The sequence below is a fragment of the Antechinus flavipes genome, chromosome 3 (assembly GCF_016432865.1).
Source record: "Antechinus flavipes isolate AdamAnt ecotype Samford, QLD, Australia chromosome 3, AdamAnt_v2, whole genome shotgun sequence".
NCBI classification, from domain to species: Eukaryota; Metazoa; Chordata; class Mammalia; order Dasyuromorphia; family Dasyuridae; genus Antechinus; species Antechinus flavipes.
The window spans coordinates 153,386,354-153,409,464 of record NC_067400.1 but is presented as its reverse complement, the minus strand read 5'-3'; the positions used below and the strand labels follow the sequence as shown (position 1 = coordinate 153,409,464).

General features: G+C 33.3%; 1 protein-coding gene across 3 annotated transcripts in view; it reads right to left on the bottom strand.

Moving 5' to 3' along the window:
* Positions 1–23,111, bottom strand: part of CLYBL (citramalyl-CoA lyase) — a 357,152-nt gene that overhangs the window by 155,197 nt on the left and 178,844 nt on the right. For all 3 annotated transcript variants that reach the window (XM_051984069.1, XM_051984068.1, XM_051984067.1), the window contains exon 2: positions 22,776–22,962. In XM_051984069.1, the coding sequence (XP_051840029.1) occupies positions 22,776–22,962 (187 nt within the window). The remainder of the gene's footprint in view (positions 1–22,775; positions 22,963–23,111) is intronic.

Sequence of the window (23,111 nt, the reverse complement as noted above, 5' to 3'; positions counted from 1 at the left end):
TGATTGGGGAGATGGTGATGCCTTTTCATATTCTTTGACCATTCAACTATTGGGGAATGCCTTTTTCTTATATAGTTGAATTAATTCATTATAAAACTTGAATTTCACATTTTTCTCAGAGAAATTTGCAGCAAAGATTCTTTTCCAGTGAACTGCTTCCCTTCTAATTTTAGTTGTATTGTTTTTGTTTATTAAAGATCTTTCAATTTTATGTAATCAAAATTTATCTTCTGTAATATTATCTATATTTTAATTAAATAATTTAATTATCTATAATTTAATTAATAATCTTAATCTTATATTTAATTAATGACAGATTTTTCCCTCATCCTTAGTTTAAAAAGACATTCTCCTAAAGAAAGGTTCACTTATACATTTTGTGTATTTAATGGTGTAATTTATTGTGTATTTGATTGTGTAATTAATATGTAATAATAACCTATTGTATTCTATCAACAGCTTTTTGTAGTTACTGATAAAATCTAGTGATTTTTATTATGTTACTATTCTGATATATTTCCTTTATTGAACTCATTGCATTCCTATATAAATCCAACTTCATTATGAGATATAAATATTTTAATGTTATTGTGGACTCTTCTTACATTTTACTTAAAATTTTTGGATCAATATTCATCAAATTCTCATGGTCTACAATTTTTTCCTCTGATTCATTTTTCCTGTGTTCAGGACCATGTTTATCTCATAGAAGAAATTTAGTAGAATCTCTGCCTATTTTTGCAAACAATATATGTAATAACAGAATTAATTATTTTCTCAATATTTACCTGAAAAATTATCTGGTCCTGTATTGTTGTCTTTTTCATTTTGAACCTGATGTCCAGTAGACACCTTAAATTCATTATGTTCAAATAGAACTCATTATCTTTTCCCCAAAATTCTCCTCTTCCTACCTTCCCTATAACTGCAAAAGCAAAACCATCCTCCAAGTCCCTGAGGCTTGCAATCTAGGATTTATCCTGGATTCTTCACTGAATCTCACCCTCCCCCCAATATATCCAAGCTTTAGCCAAGATTTATCCATTTCACCTTTGCCACATCTCTTCTCCATGCCTCTGACACTGCCCTCAACATCTCATGCCAGAATTATTGCAACAGTCTGCTGGTGAGTTAGCCTGACTCAAGTCTCTTCTTATTCCAGTGAAATATCTATTCAGTCACTAAAGTGATTTTCCTAAAATACAAGTCTGATCATGTCACCTCCCTACTCAATAATCTCCAGTGGCTTCCTATTACCTCCAAGGACAATACAAAATATTCTGCTTGATGTTCAAACCCCTTCATAACCCAGCCCTTTCTTATTCTTCCAGTCTTCTTTACACCTTATTCCCAAATATGTATTCTTCAATCTAGTGACACTGGGCTTCTGGATGTTGCATTAACAAGACATTCCATCTCTTTACTCTGGGCATTTTCAACTTTACCTCTGTGGCTTCCTTTAAGTCCCCACTAAATCCTGACTTTTACAAGAAGCTTTGCCCAATCTCTCAATTCCTATCTATCCTTTTTATGCTTTGTTTTTTATTTATTTGTTTGCATGTTGTCTTCCCCCATTTGATTGCAACCTTTTTTGAGGGTAGGAATTGGCTTTTGCATCTTTTTGTGACACTAGTACTTGTTATAGTGACCAGCACATAAGTGCTTGATAAATGTTTATTAATTGATTATTGATTGATAGATTTGTTCAATTATTTTTCTGAAATTGTTAAATGATTCACATCACGATCACATTAATATGGATATTTAATATTTTTGTAAATGTTTATCCATTTAATTTATTATGAATTTTGATGTCATATAACTTAGCAAAAAATCCTTTTTCCTCTTTTCTTTCTAAAAAATATTAATTTATTTAAAACTAAATATAAAATAAGAAAAAATTAGAAAAAAGAGAAAAGAGAAAACAAAACAAAACACTATCATGTGCCCAGCAGAACATCAAGGAGGATTCAGAATATATAACAATAAATTTCCATTTCAAGAAACCATTTATAATAATAGAAGAGGTTATATTCATTACTGTCCATCTTTTCTTTACTTCCTCATAATTTATTTTATTCTCTGCTGTGTACTTTTTACTTTATTCTTTTTTCCCCCTTTTTGCCCCTCACTTCTCCCAAGCAGTCTACAATTAAACTGCGCATGCACACACACACACACACACATATTCATACCCACCCATATACATATATCTACACACACATGCACACACGTATACATTCAAACACATACTTACATATACATAAACATGCATCTAAAATAATATTAATATGACTGACATAGAATATAAATTTCTCTTGATTAAATCTTTTAAGTTTGACTTTGTCTGAAATCAATGATTATTAGCCCTTCTCTTTTTTCCTAATAAATTCTACTCCTGATCCTTGTTGTAGTGTTTATGTATATTTCTTATTTTCTATCCCTACTAATTCTTCCACCTTAATTCTACTCCTTAACTTGCCTTGCTATTATTTAACCTCCCCTCCCCCCATGGATCCCTCCTTTATCTTCTCTCTTCATTCTTTGCTTCCCTCTATTCCATTTCCATTTATTTACACACCTTGTCCCATAGCCATAAATCTACACAGTTCTCAAGAATCCCATCTTACCTATTCCTTTTTCCTTTGTTTCTTTATAGATTTTGGAGAGTGATACCCTTTATGGTATATAAATATATTGTTCCCTATTTTACTCATTCCTTTATGAGTAGATTTTCCAAACTATTCCCTTTAAGGCCTCTGTGTCTGTTCTTCCTCTGCACCTCATTTGTATAACATAATTATTTTTACCTTTTCCTAGACAATTTTGCTTTTTAGAGCCAGAAGCAAAATATCTTCTAATAATTTTTTTCATTTCCTCTACAGGTGTTATAAATCTTCATTTTTTCATTTTTTATTTTGACATTTTTATTTTCTCTCTTCTTTTTAAGTCAAATTAGCCAGTGGTTTTTCTATTATTAGTTTTCCCTTAAAAACAGATTCTACATTTTTTGTCAATTCAATATTTTTTTTATTTTATTTCTGTGTGGTTTTTGAATTTTGTTATTGTTGTTTTTAGTTGAGATTCAAAAGCTTCTTGCCTTTCTAATTTTGTTAGTTTCCTGCCTACTTTATTAATTTGTTCCTTCTTTTTGTTGTTGATGTTGATGAATGTTTGTAGTTCAAGGTTTCTATTCAACTCAAGTCTTTTCATTGGGAATGCTAGGAATTCTTGTATTTCCTGAAAAACTCTATTTTTCCCTGGAGAATTATACTCAGTTTTGCTGGGTAAGTTATTTTTGGTTGTGTTTATCTTTTGACTTTTGGAATATTGTATTTCATCTTCACTTCTCCTTTGTAATGGTAACGGCTTAATCTTGTGTTATCCTGACCATGGTTTTACTTTACCTGAACTGTTTCTGGTTGCTTGTATTATTTTTAAATTTGACTTAGAAGCTCTAGATTTTAGCCATGTTTCTGGGAGTTTTCATTTGGGTACTATTTTAGGAGGTGATTGCTGGATTATGCAGATATTTCTTCTTCAATTTCGTGGGTATTTTTCTTGTTTTCATTCTCTTGTCCCAGATATGACCTCTCTGAGCTCATAAGTTTCAAGTTTGGGTTTGTGTGAGCTTTATTAGCCATTATTAATTGCTGATCATTTATTTATTTTGTACTTCTGGATTGGATGATAAACTTTACTTCTGGATTTTTTGTTTGAGTTTAATTTCATCTGGAACCCTCTTCTGATTTTTGCTGGGGTATATATGGCAGAGCTAAATTTCTCAAAATTTCATCAGGTCAGGGTCTGGATGATGAGATAATAGGGTAAAGAGGATGGATACACACACACACACACACACACACACACACACACACACACACACATCCCCAGTAGGATTATAAGTCCTTTGAGAACAGAGATTTTCATTCTTTTTTTTTTAATTTTGAGCACTTAGCATTTTGCCTACTGCATAATGCTTATTGAATAATCTCATTTTTAACTTCACAACAACCTTATGAAGCGGTATTGGTAGATATATTATCTTCATCTTATAGATGAAGGTATTGAAGTCCAGAAAGGTCGAAGACTATATCCAATATTTTAAAGTATGTCAGAAATGAGAATTGAAAGGTCTTTCTCACTTTCAAATCTTTCAGATTCCAAGTCCAGTCCAAGACCACTGGACCATTTATCCATCCATCCCAGGATAGGGTACTAAGCATTGGAGATTCAAAAAGAGGCAGAAGACAATTCCTGTCCTCAAAGAATTTGCAATCTATTGTGGGGAGACAACATGCAAACAAATATACACAAACCTAGCTCTGTGTATAATAAGCAAGAAATAATTAATAGAGGAAAGTACAGGAATTAAGAGAGGTTGAGGAAGATTTTCCATAGGAAGTAGGATTTTAGTTGGGAATTAAAGGAAGCTAGGGAGGTCAGCTAGCTGAGGAAGGAGAGGGTTCCAGACAAAGCATTTAGCACAATACTTGGCACTTAATAAATATTTATTGACTGGTTTATTTCTGGAGTCCATCAGTGAATTATTGGCCACATTAGATTAGTTCACGATTGTTATTATTGTTCATTCATTTAGTTGTGATGGCTCTTCTTGACCTCATGGATCATAGCCCATCAAGCACTTCTGGAGTTAGGCAATGGATGACTTTGGGTCAAGGCTGTAGTCATCAAAGTGGTCATGAGAATTTCAGAATTATTTGGACCATAGGTATGGTTACTATCCTCCAACCTTTAACGTCTTTCCCAATCCTACAGCTACCCCATGCCTCTCACACTCTCATCCCTCCACATTAACCTGGCCATTTCCTCCTTGGGGAGGATTTATGTGGAAGACAAAAAAAGGAAAGGAGGATGGTTTAAGAACATTAAAGAATGTAAATGCTCCAGCCTCAAAGGACCACTTCCTCTGGCAGAATTAGCGAGCTATTGTTTAGAATGCCAAATACCAGGAATTCTCTTAGCTTTCATGGCAGGAAAGCAGTGGCTGCATCTAGATGGCCTCCCTGGCAACTCTTGTTCCATTATGGAGTCAGAGCAGGTGGTTGGGGAAGGGGCTGCTGTTTAATCCCTTGTATCTTCCCAGGTGCTCTCTGCTGCTGCTGCTGCTGAGTGCTACTATTGTCAGACATTTTTGGCAGCTCTCCTGCTCCTGCTGCCCAGGATGCAACATCATTTTAAATGGGTCACTTTCTGGGTCTTTCCTTAAAAAACAGGTTTCTATGCACATATTTTTAATGCCTGTTAGGGCATTACCATACAAATGCAATTTTAGCTTGATTCCTTTTTTTCTCCCCACCCCCATTCCACAATTCTCTCTGTGCCCTACATTCTCCCTTTTTCTTACTCTCCCCATTCAAATAAAATAATCTAGAGAGAAACACAAGGTACATATCTATTGCTTAGTAGGTGGAGATGGGAATAGCTAGGTGATGTTATAGATGAAGTGATGAGCCTGAAGTCAGGAAGACTCATCTTTGAGTTGAAATCTGCCTGTTTGATCCTAGGCAAATCATTTAAACCTGTTTGCCTCAATTATCTCATCTGTAAAATGAGCTAGAGAAGAAAATGGCAAATCAGTGCCATAGTTTTGCCAAGAAAGTCCCCAAATAGGGTCACAAAAAATTGAACACAATTGAACAATGAATTAATAAAAACAGTTGGATAAAGACAAATTTCACCCCGGCTTTTCTGGAGGCAGAGATCTAGTGAGATCTTTTTTAGAAACAGCTTCTAGGTAAATACTCTCACTACTCCCTGAAAAGTTTCTGTAGGAAGACTTGGATAAAGAATATTTTTCTGTGGCAGTTAAATAGTATAGCTTATTTATGTTCCTTCTGTGTCTGTCAAGATCAAAAATTGAGGGGAAAAGTTTTAAAAGGAAGTTGAACAGCAAAACTAGAGAAAAAAGAAAATCTCTTGTATCTCTTCTTTGACCTATTCAATAACATTAGCCTTCTTGCTATTCCTTATTGTTTGTTGGGTCTCACTCCAAAACATCACCCCCTAACCACCAAAAGAGTTACCCCTCAAGCTAATTATCTTTGGGTCTAAAAGGATACTGTGCTTAAATGCAAATACCCCCCCCCCAAAAGAGGAAGGAACACATCATCGCATCCACCATGAGCTAAGACTAAAGAGAATGGGTCACTGGAGCTCATACTTTTTTTTACTAGAATGTGAGCAGAAAAGATAAGAAAAGAGAATGTTGCCTGGAATGGATTAAATAAGGCTCTAAAATGAGGAAACAAAGGAAGGTTAAACACTGGGCAGCATGAATCATTGTCTTAGGTTAAGGAGTTGGTACTGACTAAAGACAAGAGGTTCTGAAAAGAGGTAGGAGTCAAAGGACAGAGAGAGAGAGAGAGAGAGAGAAAGGGAGAAAGAGAGAGAGAGAGAGAGAGAGAGAGAGAGAGACAGACAGACAGACAGACAGACAGATAGAGACAGACAGAGAGAGAAGCCCAAATTTTTCTTTAAGACTGGCCTTGTTCTATTTGCATATTAAATGATAAGTTCCTAGGAAGTTGGACCAATAGTATTTTAGATTAAGTTCTGGATTATACATTGTTCATCTTTTCCCTGACAGATGTGATCTACCTTAGTGCAGAGATATGATTGAATAAGGTTTTAAAGAACAAATCATAATTTTTAAAACCTGGTCAAACAATTATGTTAATAACTTTTTAAAAAATAGTGAAATTATTCTTGCATCATTTTAAACTTGTAGTTAATGCAAGATGAGTTTTTAAAACAAGCTGTTTTTCTATTCAGTCTCTAAGCTCAATAAAAATTTGTATGTTTGAAGATTAAGATTTTAAGCCCTGAATCAAAATTTTCTCTGTACTTAAAAAGGATTTCTCTCCAAAGTAGTGGATGAGACATTTGTAATTTAACACATTTCTGCATAGAGGCCTTAAACCAATATGGAAATTTAGTTTGACTGAGGACTCAAGATAGATAAAGCTCTCTCTCCCCCCAATCTTGCCACATTCTCACAGATGAGGTCAACTGTGAGAGAAAATGCTGTTGGGATTCTAGGAGGATAGGCTCTTTTTATTCTGGTTTTGCTAATTTCATTTTGCTTCAGTTCAAACAAATCTTCCTAGATTTCTCCAAATCTGTACATTTCATAATGAAATAATATTCAGATCAATTCATAAAACAGTTTATTTCCCAGTTGATAAGCACTACTTGTTATTTCCAGCTATTCCATCTAAAATAAAAAGAACTTCCATAAATATTTTTATACATTTGAGTCCTTTTTCTCTTTGATTTCTTTGAGATAGTGTCACTGAATCAATGGGTATACAGAGTTTTATGATTTTTGTGTGTAGGGGGACAAACTGCTTTTCAGAATTGCTAGATCAATTCACAGCTCCAACAGTGAATTAGAATTCATGTTTTGTCACTTGCCGATCCAACAAATTTTCCCTTTTTTGTGACCTTTTTCAATCTGTTTATGAGGAATATCAATATTATTTTAATTTGTGTTTCTCTAATTATTATTGATTTGGAACATTTTTATGCTCTTCTTGAAAGTTTCCATTTCTTTCTTTGAAAACTTCCTATTCATATTTTGTTTGGGGAATGGTTCTTATTCCTGTTAATTTTAAATCTGTTCTATAATTTACACTTTGGAGATTAAGCCTTTTGATAATAAGAATTTTCTGCAAATATTTTCCTCAGTTAACTACTTCCTTTGTAAATTGAACTACATTAGTCTTATTTGTAGAAAACCTTTTAATTTTATGCATATTAAAATTGCTTATTTTCTGTGATCCTTTCTATTCCTTATTTGAATAAGGATTCTTCCCATAGTCGCAGATTAAAATTTAATTTTTTCTTTGTTCTAATTTATTTATAAGTGACCTTTTGTATCTAAGTTATGTATTCTTTTGAAACTTACTTTGGTATATGGCATAAGACAATGATTTATACCTAACTTCAAGGAACTTTCAGTTTTCTGATTTTTGCAGGAATTGAGGTCCTTGGATTTATCAAAAATTAAGCTGTTCTGATAATTTAATTCTTTGTGTTGTATATCTAATAGATTTCATTAATTGATTTTCATTTTTAATCAGTATCAAATAGTTTTGATGATCATTGATTTGTAGCATAGCATGAGAACTGATATTGTTAGTACCCTTTCTTCCCAATCAAAAAAAAAAATTCTCCAGAGATTTTTGATCTTTTATTCTTACAGATAGATTTTATTATTTTTTCTAGCTCTGTAGTTTGACTAGTACAGCATTAGATCAATAAAGAAATCTAGGCAACATTGTTATTTTCATTATAAAAGCACATCCTAGCCATGAACAATTACTATTTTATCATTTTTTAGCTCTGTCTTAATTTTTATAAGATATCCTATACTTGTATTCATATAGTTCTGATGTATGTTTTTGAGAGACTTTATTAATGTTACTGTGCCAGGATAACACTATATGGAATATGACTGTATAATTAACATTTAGAAATGTAATATTCATAAGCAAAAATATCAGATAGATATTCTTTAAAAGGTCTTCTTTTATTTCTTGTCTAGGAGATGGATCAAAAATAGCATCATCTTAGCAACTGTCTTGAGTTGAAGTCAGGTGTGCACTTTCCCCATATCCTCTCCTAGCACAAAGATGTGGTTATTGCTGCTTTCTGAGGTTGAGATAGGACTAAATCCACTACTGAATATAGTACAAAAATATGGCTTTTCCTTCTAAGTTAATTTTACTTGAGAGCAAACCCTTCCATTAGGGGCAAATGTAGTATTCTGTGGTTCATTTACTGCTGCATCTCTGCTCATTTGTGGCTTAAAGACATTCTCATCTTCTATACCACCAATATTACCAATATCACTTTGGGAACACCAAGCATGATCCTAAAACTGTTGTTATGACCTTAGAGCTTTGACAACAGAACTGTACTACCCATTCCCTCTCCCTCTCAACCAGACCCTGCTTCCAGCCTCATCCCAGAATCCATCATTCAGGGAAACAATCATTGTAGAGACAAAACACAGCAGCAGCCTCTACAGTTGCCATTGCCCTCACCCCTTTTGGGATTCATGCCTATAATATGCATGATTTTGTAAACCTTTGGGAATAGATCATATATTTTAATCACACATCAATTGGGGAATGGCTCTTATTATTTTTATAAATATAACTTAAGTCTCTATACATTTGAGAAATGAGGCTTTCATCACAGAAACTTGCTTCAAAATTCTGTTCATAATTACTTTTGCTAATAGTATATCCCTCCTGTTCTATTCTAGTCTCTCTCTCCTTTCACTCTGATCCTACAGCCTTACTGTTAATTTTTATTAGACCTATACATACAAGTTTCCTCAACCCAGTGAGAATGCCCTTAAAACTTTTCCTAAGTTTAAAGGAGCAGGTATCAGGCACACTTTTTGCTTTTGTTTTGCTTCTGACCAGTCCCTCCCTCAATGTACTCTTTCTTCTATCACCTCCCTCCTTCTTTTACACCCCTTTCTTCCTACTTTCCTTCAGGTTAAGATAGATTTCCATACGCATATTGAGTGTGTATATTATTTCCTCTTTGAGGCAATTTTGATGAAAGTAATATTTATTAATTCTCACTCCCTTCCAGTTCTTCTCCTTGATTTCATTTTACTTTTTAGATATTCTCCCTTCATATTCAATTCATCCCTGTGCCTTCTATCTGTATATACTCCTTTTACCTGCTGTAAGAATGAGAAAGTTCTTATGAGTTACAAGTATCATCTTCCTACACAGGAATATAAACAGATATACTTTGTGTTATGATTTCCCTTTCCTGGTTGCCTCCTTATGCTTCTCCTGAGTCCTGTATTTGAAAATCAAATTTTCTATTCAACTTTGGTCTTTTCATCATAAATGCTTGAAAGTCATCTACTTCATTGAACATCCATCTTTCCCTTTGAAGAATTATACTCAATTTTGCTAGATAGCTAATTCTTCTTGTTGTAATCCTAGCTCCATTGCTCTCCAGAATATCTTATTCTTTAATGTGTAAGTTGCTAAATCTTGTGTTATCCTAACTGTTGCTCCACTATACCTGAACTGTTTCTTTCTGGATGCTTGCAATAATATTTCTGGATACTTTCAAATTGAGATCTCTTTCAGGAGGTAATCACTGAATTCTTTCAATTTCTATTTTATCCTCTGCTTTTTTTCCTTGATAATTTCTTGAAAGATGATGTCTCAGCTCCTCTTTTTTTTTCACTGTGACTTTCAAGAAAATTAATAATTCTCTCTCCTACATCTATTTTCCAAGTCAGTTGTTTTTCCAATAAAATATTTCACATTTTTCCTCTTTTTTAATTCTTTTGCTTTGTTTTATTGTATCTTGATTTCTCATAAAGTCATTAGCTTCCATTTACTCAATTCTAAGGAATTGTTTTCCTCAGTGAGCTTTTGTAGCTCCTTTCTCATTTGACTAACTTTGTTTTTTAAGTCATTTTTCTTCTCATTAGCTTTTTGTATTAACTTTTTGTATCACTCTCGTTTCTCTTTCCAATTTTTCCTCTACCTCTCTTACTTGATTTTCAAAACCCCTTTTGAGCTTATTCCATGGTCTGAGCCCAATTCTTATTTTTTCATGGAGGCTGTGATGTAGGAGCTTTGATTTTGTTATCATCTTCTGAGTGTGTTTTGATCTTCCTTATCATCATAGTAGCTTTCTAGGGTCAGACTCTTTTTTCTCTTATTTGCTCATTTTCCCAGCTTTGTTCTTGGCTTTTAACTCTTTGTTAAAATAGGACTTTGTTTCCAGGGGCAGGGTGTAATGCCCTAAGCTTTAGGGATTTTGTATAGCTGTTTTCAGAGATACTTTTAGGAACTTGTACTGTGAGTCAGAACTGCTCCCCAGGTGTGAATATGGGCAAAGCAACAGAGTCTTGCCACAGTGCTAGGAAAAAGGTCCCTGGAAACTCCCTCTAACTAGCTGTTTTCACCCCTCACTTATCTCTTCTGTGTGCTAAAAAGTTCAGAGACTACAGCTGTCACTGTCACTAGTATTGCCTGGAGTTGCTGATGCTACTGCAGTGCTATTGCTACCACTGTTAATTCAGTGGTTCCCAAAGCCCAATCTGGGGCTGGACGTCCACCCCCTTTCCTGCTGAGTTGTTCTTGTTCTCTGTGGGCTTAGGTATAGAGATCACTGCCACAGTCACCAATTTAGAGACTCCATACCTATTCTTGATTTCCTGGGGTCTGGATTGTGCTGGTGCAATCTGCATTACAAATGAGTTCCATATTCACCTTGATGCAACAGACTGCTCCTGTTGACCTTCCAAGATGCCTTCAGCTGGGAAATTATTCCTCGTTGTCTTTTTTGTGGGTTCTGATTTTTTAAAATTTGTTTAGAGTCATTATTTAAAGTATTTGGAGGAGTTTAGGGGAGAACTCAGGAGAGTACCTACATTCACTTGACCATCTTGGCTTTACCTCCTGAAATGTGTTATCAAACAAAATCCTTAGTTTTTTCAGCTGGTTCAAGATCAGAAACAGATAATGGTTTTATTAATGGAAATGACACTAAAGAAAATACATTAGCATCTGCCTTGCTGCTGCATCCTAAAGACATTGGATCTTTCCATCTGTCTTGTAGCTGAGACCTTCCTATATATGTATTATCTCCCACTATCAGAAGATGAACCCCATAGGAGCAGGGATTGTCATATGTCAAATCCCCAGAGCTTAGCATAATCATTAAATAAATCAATTCATTCATTTATTTATTCATTTAGTGATAGCAATATAGATTTTCTTCTTTGGTCAGATGTTGCCCTATTGTTTCCACAAAAAGTTACATTGATTCCTTCTTCTTGACTTGAATCAACTTGTCCCTTTAATTTACACCCTCCTTTTTGGCTACTGAAATCCTTTTAATTCTCACTGATATTTTTTATTCTAAATCCCATTGTTTTTTACACAGTTTTCAGACTTTTTGGTCACAAGGGCCCTTTATACTCTTAAAAATCATGAAGTATATATACTGCACCCTGGGCCATTGCTACTTTCTTCACTTTTGCCTTACCATAGGGCTTTGATGACTTAGGAAGAGAGAGTAAAGCTGATGACTTTAGGCAAGTCTGCCTCACTTAAATCCAGTTCACATACATGTCAAATCATCACCTTATAATGACAATGATCCTCTGAAAATGAAGAGCAAAAAACACATCTCCAAGAGTTTTTGTTTAAATGGGTTTTATCTATTAACATTTACTGTATAAGAAAAGACAACATCTTAATATTATAATGAAAACAGTTTTGACTACATGGAACCTATCATCCTTTGAGAACTGTTGGTCTATACTACCCAACCTAGTTGTGACATTTTTGTTTAGTTTTGTATTCAGTGTAGTCGTTTTAGAGTTCTCCATGCCCTAAATATAGCCTGGGATTTCTAGTGTCTATGCCCGTGCTCATGAAGTTTGCTGAATTTGAACTATTCTCCCATCTCCTTATATTTTGGGTTCCTAACCATTCTTTAAAGGCTAATTCAAATATTGCTTCCTACTAGGAAACATACCCCAATCCCTCCATGTCAAAAATGATGTTTCTCTGTTTTCAGATTTCACATAACACTTTTCTTAAACCTTTCTTATGCATTTATCATGGGTTATTTTGCATTATCGTTATATGTATGTATGCATCATATTTCTCTTAGTAGTTGGTAAGCCCCAGGAGAAGCAGAATTGTCTTATTTAAACTCTGCATCCTTCCCTCTCCCACCAGGATCTCCAGCAGTGTTCTATACATAATAAGTGCCTAATAAATGCTTGCTGAATGAATGAATAATTCAATACTTCATTTCTATTGAATAAATATTAAGTTTTTACTGTATCCTAGGCTCCTCACCAGGAATACAAAGACAAAAATGAAAGCAGTCTTCCCTCAAGGAGCTTATGTTTAATGATTCTTCTACTTATAAATCCACCAGCAGGATTAATTTAAAGCAGTTTCCTTTCATTGTATATAATATGCTATCCTATGCTATCTCTGTATTGTTATTGAATTATTTTGTGAAATTTGTCTCCCAACAAGCTAGGCACTCAATAAATACTTGCTGAATGTAGCTGAATATATTTTCAACATGTTTTTGAAAAACATAAAGCAAGTATGTAATCATTCCCTGAAAAACCTAGTTAGGTCTTGGATGCTGAAAGCCAAAAGAATGGGTTGAATTCTCATCCTATGAAATTCTATGGGAATTCTTCCAGTAAGAAAGCTGGAAAAACCCTAGGAGCAGATGGTGATACTGATTAAAAAAAATCTTTGGCTGGCAGAATGTCAGCCCCTTCAAGAAATCTGCCAAATGGTTCAAGGGCTTTTTTGGGGAGAAAGGACAGGTCTGGCACAGGACATCTACCTGAGTGTTGAACTCCAAGGAAGACACTTCTACTGGTGGCTTCTTGCTATTTAACTGTTAATTACAGTTCTTATTTTATATGTCATTTCTGAACGTCCTTTCCTCTCCTTCAGTTCATAGAATCATATATTTAGATCTGCAAGGAACCTGAGAGGTCATATACTTCAAATCCTTCGTTTTACAGATGAGGAAACTGAGACTCAAACAAATTAATTGACTTGCCAGATTATCACAGAAGACTTATGTTCCAAAGACCCCAGAGGAAATGGAATGGAATGGCTAGAATGCTGGACTTCAAGTTAGGAAGGCTTGGGCTTGAATTCTGTGTGACCCTGGACAGGTAATAGCTCCTCTAGGCCTGCTTCCCCATTAGTAAAATGAAGAGTTTGGACATATGACTTCTAAGTTCACTTCTAGCCCTAAATCTATAATCCTGTGGCATTTAAAGCTGTTTCAGACTAAGAAATGAAATGAATATTTTCTTATTTTTCTCAACAACTCAGTCAAATGTTCAAAAAACATTTTTTTAACAAAACTCATGACTCAATCTTTTGCTCAATCTACAGCACTAAAATTAATCTCAAAATTAGGCTAGATTCTATTAAATTTAAACATTCCTGCTAAAAAGTGATAAAAGTATCTGAAAACTGAAGGGATATCCTCATTATTAAAAAAAAAATCTAAACTCAGTACAACTTCTAAGATAGAAATTCAAATTTATTTCTGAAAGCTTTTACTTTTAGGGAACAGAACTGACAAAATGAATAGCTTCAAAAATATTTCTTAAAAATTAAGAGGCCCCTTAATCTCAGACACCTAACAAAGGCTTGTTTAATTTTTTAAGGGAGGAAGAGAAAATATCACACTTGAAACCCTCTATTATATAATGATTGTGCAGACTCAACACAAATAATAACTTGCACTCTGGTCTCGAATCAAAAAGGATGATATCAGCCTATTTAATTCTACTCTCTAGATTTATTTAGGAGTAGGTGGATAATAATAATAATAATAGCAACATATAAACATTTGTGTATTGTAAGGTTTTCAAAGCTCCTAATAATCATTTTCTCATGTAAATCTCCCAACAATCCAGTGAGGTAAATATTACTGATATTATTGCAAAATAATTCATTCAAAATTATCATAAAAGGGTAACATTTTACAGATGGCAAAACTGGGGCTCAGAGAAATTTAGTGATTTGCCTACAGCTGTACAGCTATAAGGAGCCTGAAGTGGGATTTGATACTATATTAGATCCTATGTCTAGTTTTGCCTCAGAAATATGTGGGAAGAAATGTGAAATTAGCAGGGGCTTGGGCACAAATCTGGGATCATTTGGCTATAATGGTCTTGAACTTCTGTTCTCTCCCTATCCCACTCTTAAACTCTGAGACCTACCTGGATTTCAATAGCAACTGAAGTTATTTAATTCATTTTATTTCCCTTGTGGTTATGCAAGTAGTGGCTAAGACAACTATTTCTGATCATAGATATCTGACTGTCTGACCATGAAAAGAGAATAACGGAAGAAAATGGAAGAAGGTTTTCCACAAAATTACTTGAGATGACAATGGCATAATTTTATTGGTAGATTTCTTTGTGAAAATCTCTATTACAGTTTCCAGGATAGATACGCATTACAGGGAGGATATATGCAATAATATGCAGGATAAGTAGGAGCATAGGATTCAGCAACTAAAAGGGACTTTATTTTCTCCAAAGCCCTCATTTTTGAAATGAAGAAACTGAAGTCTAAAAAGGTTGAATTCCTTTCTCAAGGTCACAGAGGATTGAAGAACAGATCCAAGAATCAAACCATAATATCTGATTTCAAATCTAGTGATCTCTCTAGTACTTCAAAATGTATCTTCATACTTTGATATTTTGGTGGAATGGAGTACCACAGAATATGTCTTTTCCTTTAGATGCAATTCAAGCAACACCTTCTTTTCTTTTCTTTTTTTAAAGTCTTCAACATTCATTTTTTGGGTAAGATTATGAGTTCCAATTTTTTTTCCCTCCCTCCCTTTCCTCCACCATCCACCAGACAGCAAGCAATCTGATATAGGTTATACATGTACAATCATTTAAAATATATTTTCATATTATTCATGTTGCATTCAGTCTCCATAGGTTTTTTTTTCTGGATGCAAACAGCATTTTCCATCACAAGTCTATTGGGATTGTCTAGGAATCAATATATATAGCTAAAAAGAGCTAAATCTATCATAGTTGATCACACAATCTTGCTGTTACTGTGTTCAAAGTTCTTCTGGTTCTGCTCACTTCTCTTAGCATCAGTTCACATAAAAGTTTCCAGATTTTTCTGAAATTGGCTCACCCATCATTTTCTATAGAACTATAGTATTCCACTACATTCATATACCCTAACTTATTCAGTCATTCCCTGACTGATGGGCTTCCACTCAATTTCCAATTTTTTGCCACCACAAAAAGATCAAGCAACACTGTTTACTGAGTCTTTCCTGATTCTTCTGTTAGTCTCTTCCCTCCCTAACCACACATATATTTAATTACCTAGCATTTACATGCTTAGATAATACATATTAGTTCTCCCTAATAGAATATAAAGTCCTTGAGAGAAAGGGAGTGTAACACTTTGGTCTTTGTATTCTCAAAATCTAGCCCAAAGCCTGTACAGCATGTACTTAATAAATGTTTGTTGACTGATGAACTATTGATGATATAAATGATATAAATATTTCATTATTGTGAGTATGTCTTTTATTGGTATAATTACAACCACTCTGTAGTTTCTCATTCTATGTGATTCTTTTCAAAATCTTTCTATGAAATATTCATAGAGGATCCGCTTGGGGAGCTAACGTGAAATTTTTGGTGAGCATATGTCTTCCTGTTTAATGCCTTAATATATCTAATCAGAGGATCCTTGAATCAAGTTATCCATGTAACTGCATCTTCTTAGGAGTCTTGTATTATTTTGCACATGGATCTGTTGTTATGTTTCTTAATCACTCTGGGGCATTTTAATAATGTTAATGATCTTTCTCATTCTTTTAGAGTCATTTTTTCTTTAAGAATTCATGAAAACTAGAAAAAAAAAGGAAAAAAGAAAAGAAAAAAGATGGAGGAAGAGGCAAGCCAGAAAAAAGGGGAAAAAAGAAAACGAAAAACAAGAGATTTCATGAAAATCAGTCACTTATTGGCTTTAAATTCTAAATGTTTTGGTTATATCTAGTAACTTTTCCTGACTCTCTAGAGTCTATATTACCTTGCCACCAAAATAAAACCCTTCTCTCTAATTTTCAATCTCTCCCTATCCACAAGGTCATTCTCTGCTCCTTATAAACCCATATGTAAAGAAATTTTGCTTGACCCAGTCATCCTTTCCAATAGTCATCTGCCTTCCTCTTTTCTTTCATAATCAAACTCCTAAAACCATTGCATTATCTTCACTTCTTTGACTCTTCTTTTACTGTCTTCTCAAATCCTTACACTCTATATTTCAACCTCATCACTCAACTTTGAAACTGCTTTCTCCAATGTTACCAATGGTTTTTGAATTGTTAAATCCATCGGCTTTTTCTCAATCCTCATCCTTTTTGTACCCTCCTGTACACAGCATTTCATATTGTTGACCATCTCCTCCTTATTATTCCCTTTTCCTTGGTTTTCAGCGATGCTATTCTCATATCAATCTGTCAAACAGATTTATCCCACATCTCTCACACTCTTCCCTCTATTTCTATCTTTTTTAAAAGTTTCATTGATATGTTTTGATTTTACATTACCAAAATATAGATTATTCCCTGCTTAGGAGAAGTCACTTTTAACGGAATGAAAGTTATATAAAATTAATAATACAATGATTTCATCTGAAAATATGTCATATTTCACATCTGTAGCACTCTTTTTCCTATCTATTTAAAAAAAGTAACAGAAAAGGAGTTTCTCTCCTTCCTACTTCTATATCATTTTTAAAAAAGAAAAAGAAAAACAAATTTACAACAAATACTCATAATCAAGCAAAACAAATTCCTTTAACTGACGTATACAAAATTATAGATGGTTCATTCTGAACCCTAAATTCATCAGAGTTCTGTAATGGCCAGCATATTTCATTATTGAGCTTTGAGAATCATAAATAGTCATCATATTTATCATGTTCATTATCCTCTATCACCATTTATATAGCCACCACTATAATTCAAACTATCATTTCCTTCTGCGAGAACTACTGTAATAATTTCATTACCAGCATTCATGTCTCAATTCTTTTCTTCCTTATTTTTGACTCTTAGAATCTCTTGTTCCTTTCAAAGCTCAGTTTAATTGACACCTACATTATAAAGTCTGTCCTGATCCTTGAGAGTTCCAGAATACTTTGTATTTATCTTGTCTATACTTTTCATTTACTTTAGATTTATTTAGTATTTACCAATATATAGTTTCCTTCTTCCCTTCATTGTTTTGGTGGTCCCCTTATCCATGCTTATCATGTAATCTTTCTAAAGTTAGAGAATGTTTAATTTTTGTCTCTGAATCCCCTGAATCCAAAGGATGCTTAATAACCACTTGTTGCGTTTCTATTTCCCATTTTTCAAAGTTAACAACATGTTTAAATAGCTCACACAGGACTAATAATTGCGTGTGGTTTTTCTCATCTTTATCTTTTCTCATAATTTTATATTAATTTTTATTTTTGCTCTAACAAGTCAATTATCTGACCACCCACATTTAATTATGAAATTACCCTGAAGTTTGTAACCAGTCATTTCCTATCAGTTGGTATATAATAAATTTCCCGTTTGGGGGTGTGGGGTGCTATTTCAGTGTTCATGACGTCCAGTGCCTTCTTGAAGAAATAATTCATAATAGGTATAATAAGACTTTTGTTATTTTAAAAACTCAAAGCATGTTTTCCAAAATATTCTTTACCATTCTCCAAATTTTATCTGGGCCTCATACTGAACATTAAGGTATATATTGATTTAGTATGGAAGCTGTGGGGATTAAAATGTCTCACTATAATAAGGGAGACTGAAGCAAAGGTCTGAACCAATGGGACTTTCAAAGGATCCATGGTCCCCTCCAATGAAGTGAAACTTAGATCTTTCTCACAACATGAGATGTGTCCTTATTTCAGGAACCTATTTTATAGGGCTAGATATTGTCATTTCAGAACAGCTATACCAAAGGCAGAATAATTCCATTGACTGATAATGTGTAAAGAATATGTCAGCAGGGTCACAAGTTGGGTGAATCAAGGAATTTCTCCACCTAAGATAGACAGGTTTCTCCTTAATTTGGGCAGGAGAAAATTGTACAAGCTATCACAGTCAGTGATCTAAGTGGTCATAAGACGGTCATCTGCTCTTATTAGTTAAGAAATTGGTCTGAAGATACAAAAATTATTTGGGGGGACTTTCCATGTAATTGTGATCTCTGCCAAGCTAGGCTTGGTCACTATCACAAGGCAAAAAAAAAAAAAAAGGTGGAGGGGCTTTAATTAACTTCCTATAGTTAAAAAGGTGAACTTAGAATCTGCAGCTCACAACTGTGATGTTTTACATACAGAATGTTGCTTTAATTCTATTAAATTGATTGATACTGATTGGAATGGTGTAGGGGTCCAAAATGAATTACTTCTCTCAAAAATCTAGTCAAGATCACAACAGAATTCCACTATTTATTCATCTTTTGCAGCAGATATTGACACATATATCACAATTGTTTTGGTGGTCCTCTTACATAGATTCATCATGAGCACTACAGGATAAAATAACCAAGTGTTCCACAAAATTGTTGTTGCTCTTTGGTCCAAGATAAAATCGACTCTCCCAATTACTTTATTTGGCTCTCTAAGAAATACCTGAAAACCATGCTTCTTTATGTCCTCAGATTTTATTTATAACAAGAATGCCATTTTAGATATGATTCATTTCTTCTCATATTTGTTATATAGAGAGCAGAACTATGATTACCTTCTTATGGGGAACTTCCAGATGAGGAAATGCCCTCTACCAAAGCAGATTGCTACTTTCTTTATAAAGAAGTTGTTTAGAGCAGAATCAGAGATGACTGAGGACTGAAATGAAGGAACAATATGCTAGACACAGTACTAAACAGCAGGGATGGTCCCAGCTCTTAAGGAGACAATATGTAGAAAACTGTAGATAAGAGAGATATGCAAAGTAAATAGAAAGTAATCTCAGGGAAAGTACCTGAAGAGGGGATAGCTGGTGGCTCTCTCAAGGGAAAGCTGGACCCTAAGAATACATGTGTAAAGGTAGGAATAATTTTTTTCTTTCTTTTTTATGTTGAGGCAACTGGGGTTAAGTGACTTGCCCAGAGTCACACAGCCAGGAGGTGTTAAGTGTCTGAGATCAGATTTGAACTCAGGTCCTTCTGACTTCAGAGCTGGAACTCTATGCACTTCACTATCTAGCTGCCCTAATTTTACAGGTGTAGTAAAAAGAAGATGTGTATTGGGGAGGGAGGCAGGGGGCACTGAGGTAGTTCAGTAAAAAGATTTTGTTCCCTGGGAAATTTCCTACATTGATGTAATCCTAAATTTGGACTATATAGGTCTAGATATAATAGCATTGATACAGATCTTTAAGTTGCACCAAATTTTCACAACCCTGGAAGGTAGATGCTATTAATATCCTTATTTTACAGAAGAGGAAATTAAAGCTGAGAGATTAACTGACTTCCTAGGTCACACAGCTAGTTAGTGTCCATAGTAGGATTTGAACTGAAATTATCTTGCTTCCAAGTCCAGCATTCTGTCTACTGAGGTACCTTGCTGTCCCAAATATCTAGAGAGATGTGACTGACTATTTATAGATATGCAAATATAGATATACATATATATATATATATATACATTTTATAAATACTATCTCCATGTATGTATGTTTATATATAAATTACCTGGTACTTTATATATAAATATATATATGATAAATATAACAATTTATATATACATATGTCATATATAATACATCTTTATAAACATAAATATATTACATATAGTAGCAGCTTATATATTTTGCACCTATATATAGCAATGTATATGTGTATATATGTATGTGTATGTATATACATATACATATATATATTTATAGCTTATATATCAACATCTGCTGCAAAAAATGAATAAATAGTGGAATTCTATGGTAATCTTGACTAGATGTTTCATAGTAAATATATATTTATACATATAAATATTGTATTTCAATATATAATGTCCATTTATCCTATCATTTTAATATATATCATTTAATATATAGTATATGGTTTATCTATATTTATACAGATAACCAATAAACATACATGTATATATATGTATATACATATACATATATATATATATATATATATATACACATACACATTTACATAATACAGTAAAAGGAAGACTAGCGTTTTCAATGGCTTTTCTAAAATATGTTTTGTTCAAATGTTATATTGTCAAAAAACTCAACTTTTAAACAATGGAAAAACTCCACAAAGCTGAAAGAGACGCCTAAATATAACCTCTAGGTTCTTCTAACACAAAAATTATACTTTTAAAGATACTTTCTAAAGTTCATTTCTCATTTGATTTAAATATTTGGGTTCTCCTAAGACAAAAATCACTCCCTTTTAAAAATACTTTCTGAAATTCATTTCTCATTTGATTCAAATATTTGGGTTTTCCTAAAACACAAATTATTTTCTTTTAAACAAGATAGTTTCTGAAATTCATTTCTCATTTAACTCAAATATCATTTAGGATATTGTGATAGTAACAGTACTATTTCCCATGTATTGTACCATGAGGATATTAATGAGGGTACTACAATTACTAGTAAGGGCCTAAATAACCTGTCTTTATTAAATAGGAAATTTTGGTATTTTAAAATGGCTGATTTTTAAAAGGTAACTTTTTTATTCTGTTCCAAGATTTATGATATGCCAGCTTTATTTTCTAGGAAGAATGAAGTTATTTCAAAAACCTCAACATATTAAAACATATAAGTTTTAGTAATTGTCTAATTTTAGAACAGAAAGGAACATTAAGGAACATATATTCCAACCCCTTCATTTTACAGATGAGAAAACCAAGGTCCATAAAGCACAAGTGATTTGTCCAGTTACATAATTTATTGGTGCCAGGGAATAGGATCTAAATCTTTTAGATTCATCCTAGTGTTTTTTTAATTGCATCATGACACTTAGTCTGAAAAGTTTTCTCTAGAATTCCGGAAGTACTTAATTTAAATTAAAAGTAACACATTGAGTAGATCTAGAAGAATAAAATCATATACACATTGAGAAACCATATCAAGATCCAACATGCTATTGAACTTCTTTTAAAATAAAAAAATGCTACAGCTACATCCTCCCAACTTGATATGCTCAAATGCACAAATTGGGTCTCCAGAGAAGTGACTACCTTTTCAGGTTCTAGGATATTCTGTATGTCTGAATTCTTAAAAGCATAGTTTATGAGTTTCTATTGGTAAGTTATCCTTTAACAATGAGTCCATAGATAAAATTAGCTCAATGCAAAGGAATTTACTAAAAATAGGACAGTAAAAAAAAGAATGCACAAAAAGATTACTCCAATAAACCTGCATGAATAGTTCTGCTATTAGATGCTATGGATTATGGGACAGGAAATGAAAATTCCTTCTCATTCTCTCCCCTCTTCTCCTACTTTCTAGTATAACTAAAGAGCTTATTTTCCACAAAGTTGTTCATGGCATCAATTCTCTTAAATTATGCTGGCTAACTCCAAGCCTGGGAGTCTTAACTACTTAATGGCTTCCAAAGGTATGGATAATTTTCAACCAGTCAATCCTAAGATCTTCTTCAATTAAACTGGAGAGAAACATTTTTGTATTTTGTAAGGGGCCATAAGGTACCTATATTTACAATTAAATGCCACATTAACACATTAATATTTCAGTAGATCTATGTACTGCATATATTTTCAAACTTTTTAAAAATGTATTGTTGTTTTGCTGATTTTTTTGTCTCTTCTTTCTCTTTTTCTTTAAAAATAATATTAAGATATATGAGATTTCTGAGGATATAATGAGAAAAAGTCTGGTGATATACATATAAAATAAATCAATTAAAATTTATTTTTAAAAATTTGTAAATCTTTTTTAAAATAATTAATTGGTTAAAAGCCAACTATTTTTCCTGGCATAAATTCTTGAACTTGTCTGAAAATTGGCTCTTAAATGGAAAAAAGATTAGAAATCAGTAAAATGTAAATAACTAGGGAGAGGGGCAAGAATCCAAAAAAGTACAAAATTCTGGCAATAGAAAACAGAAGTTATTTATATTCTTCCTGCTCCACCTTTCTTCTAATAAGAAATTCTATTATCATTACCTTTTTGTTCATAGCCACACCATCTTCACAGTCTAATACAGCACAGTCTACATTCAGTGATGGTACTTTCTGTATTTTCTTCTCATCATTTCCAGGAACATACAGTACTGCCCTCCTCGGAGTGTACTTGTGATTAACTGAAGAACAATAACCAATCTTGAAAACATTCATTGCCAGAGAGAATTTCCTGCAAGAGAAAAAATTTTAATTTAGGTTCCAAATTATGTCTAAGAGTTTAAATCTTCCTTTAAGAAAAAGTAAAATAGAAATCATGGGTGACTATTAGTGGCAAAGATTGATGAAAGTTAAGAAAAATGACAACAGGAATAAGTAAGC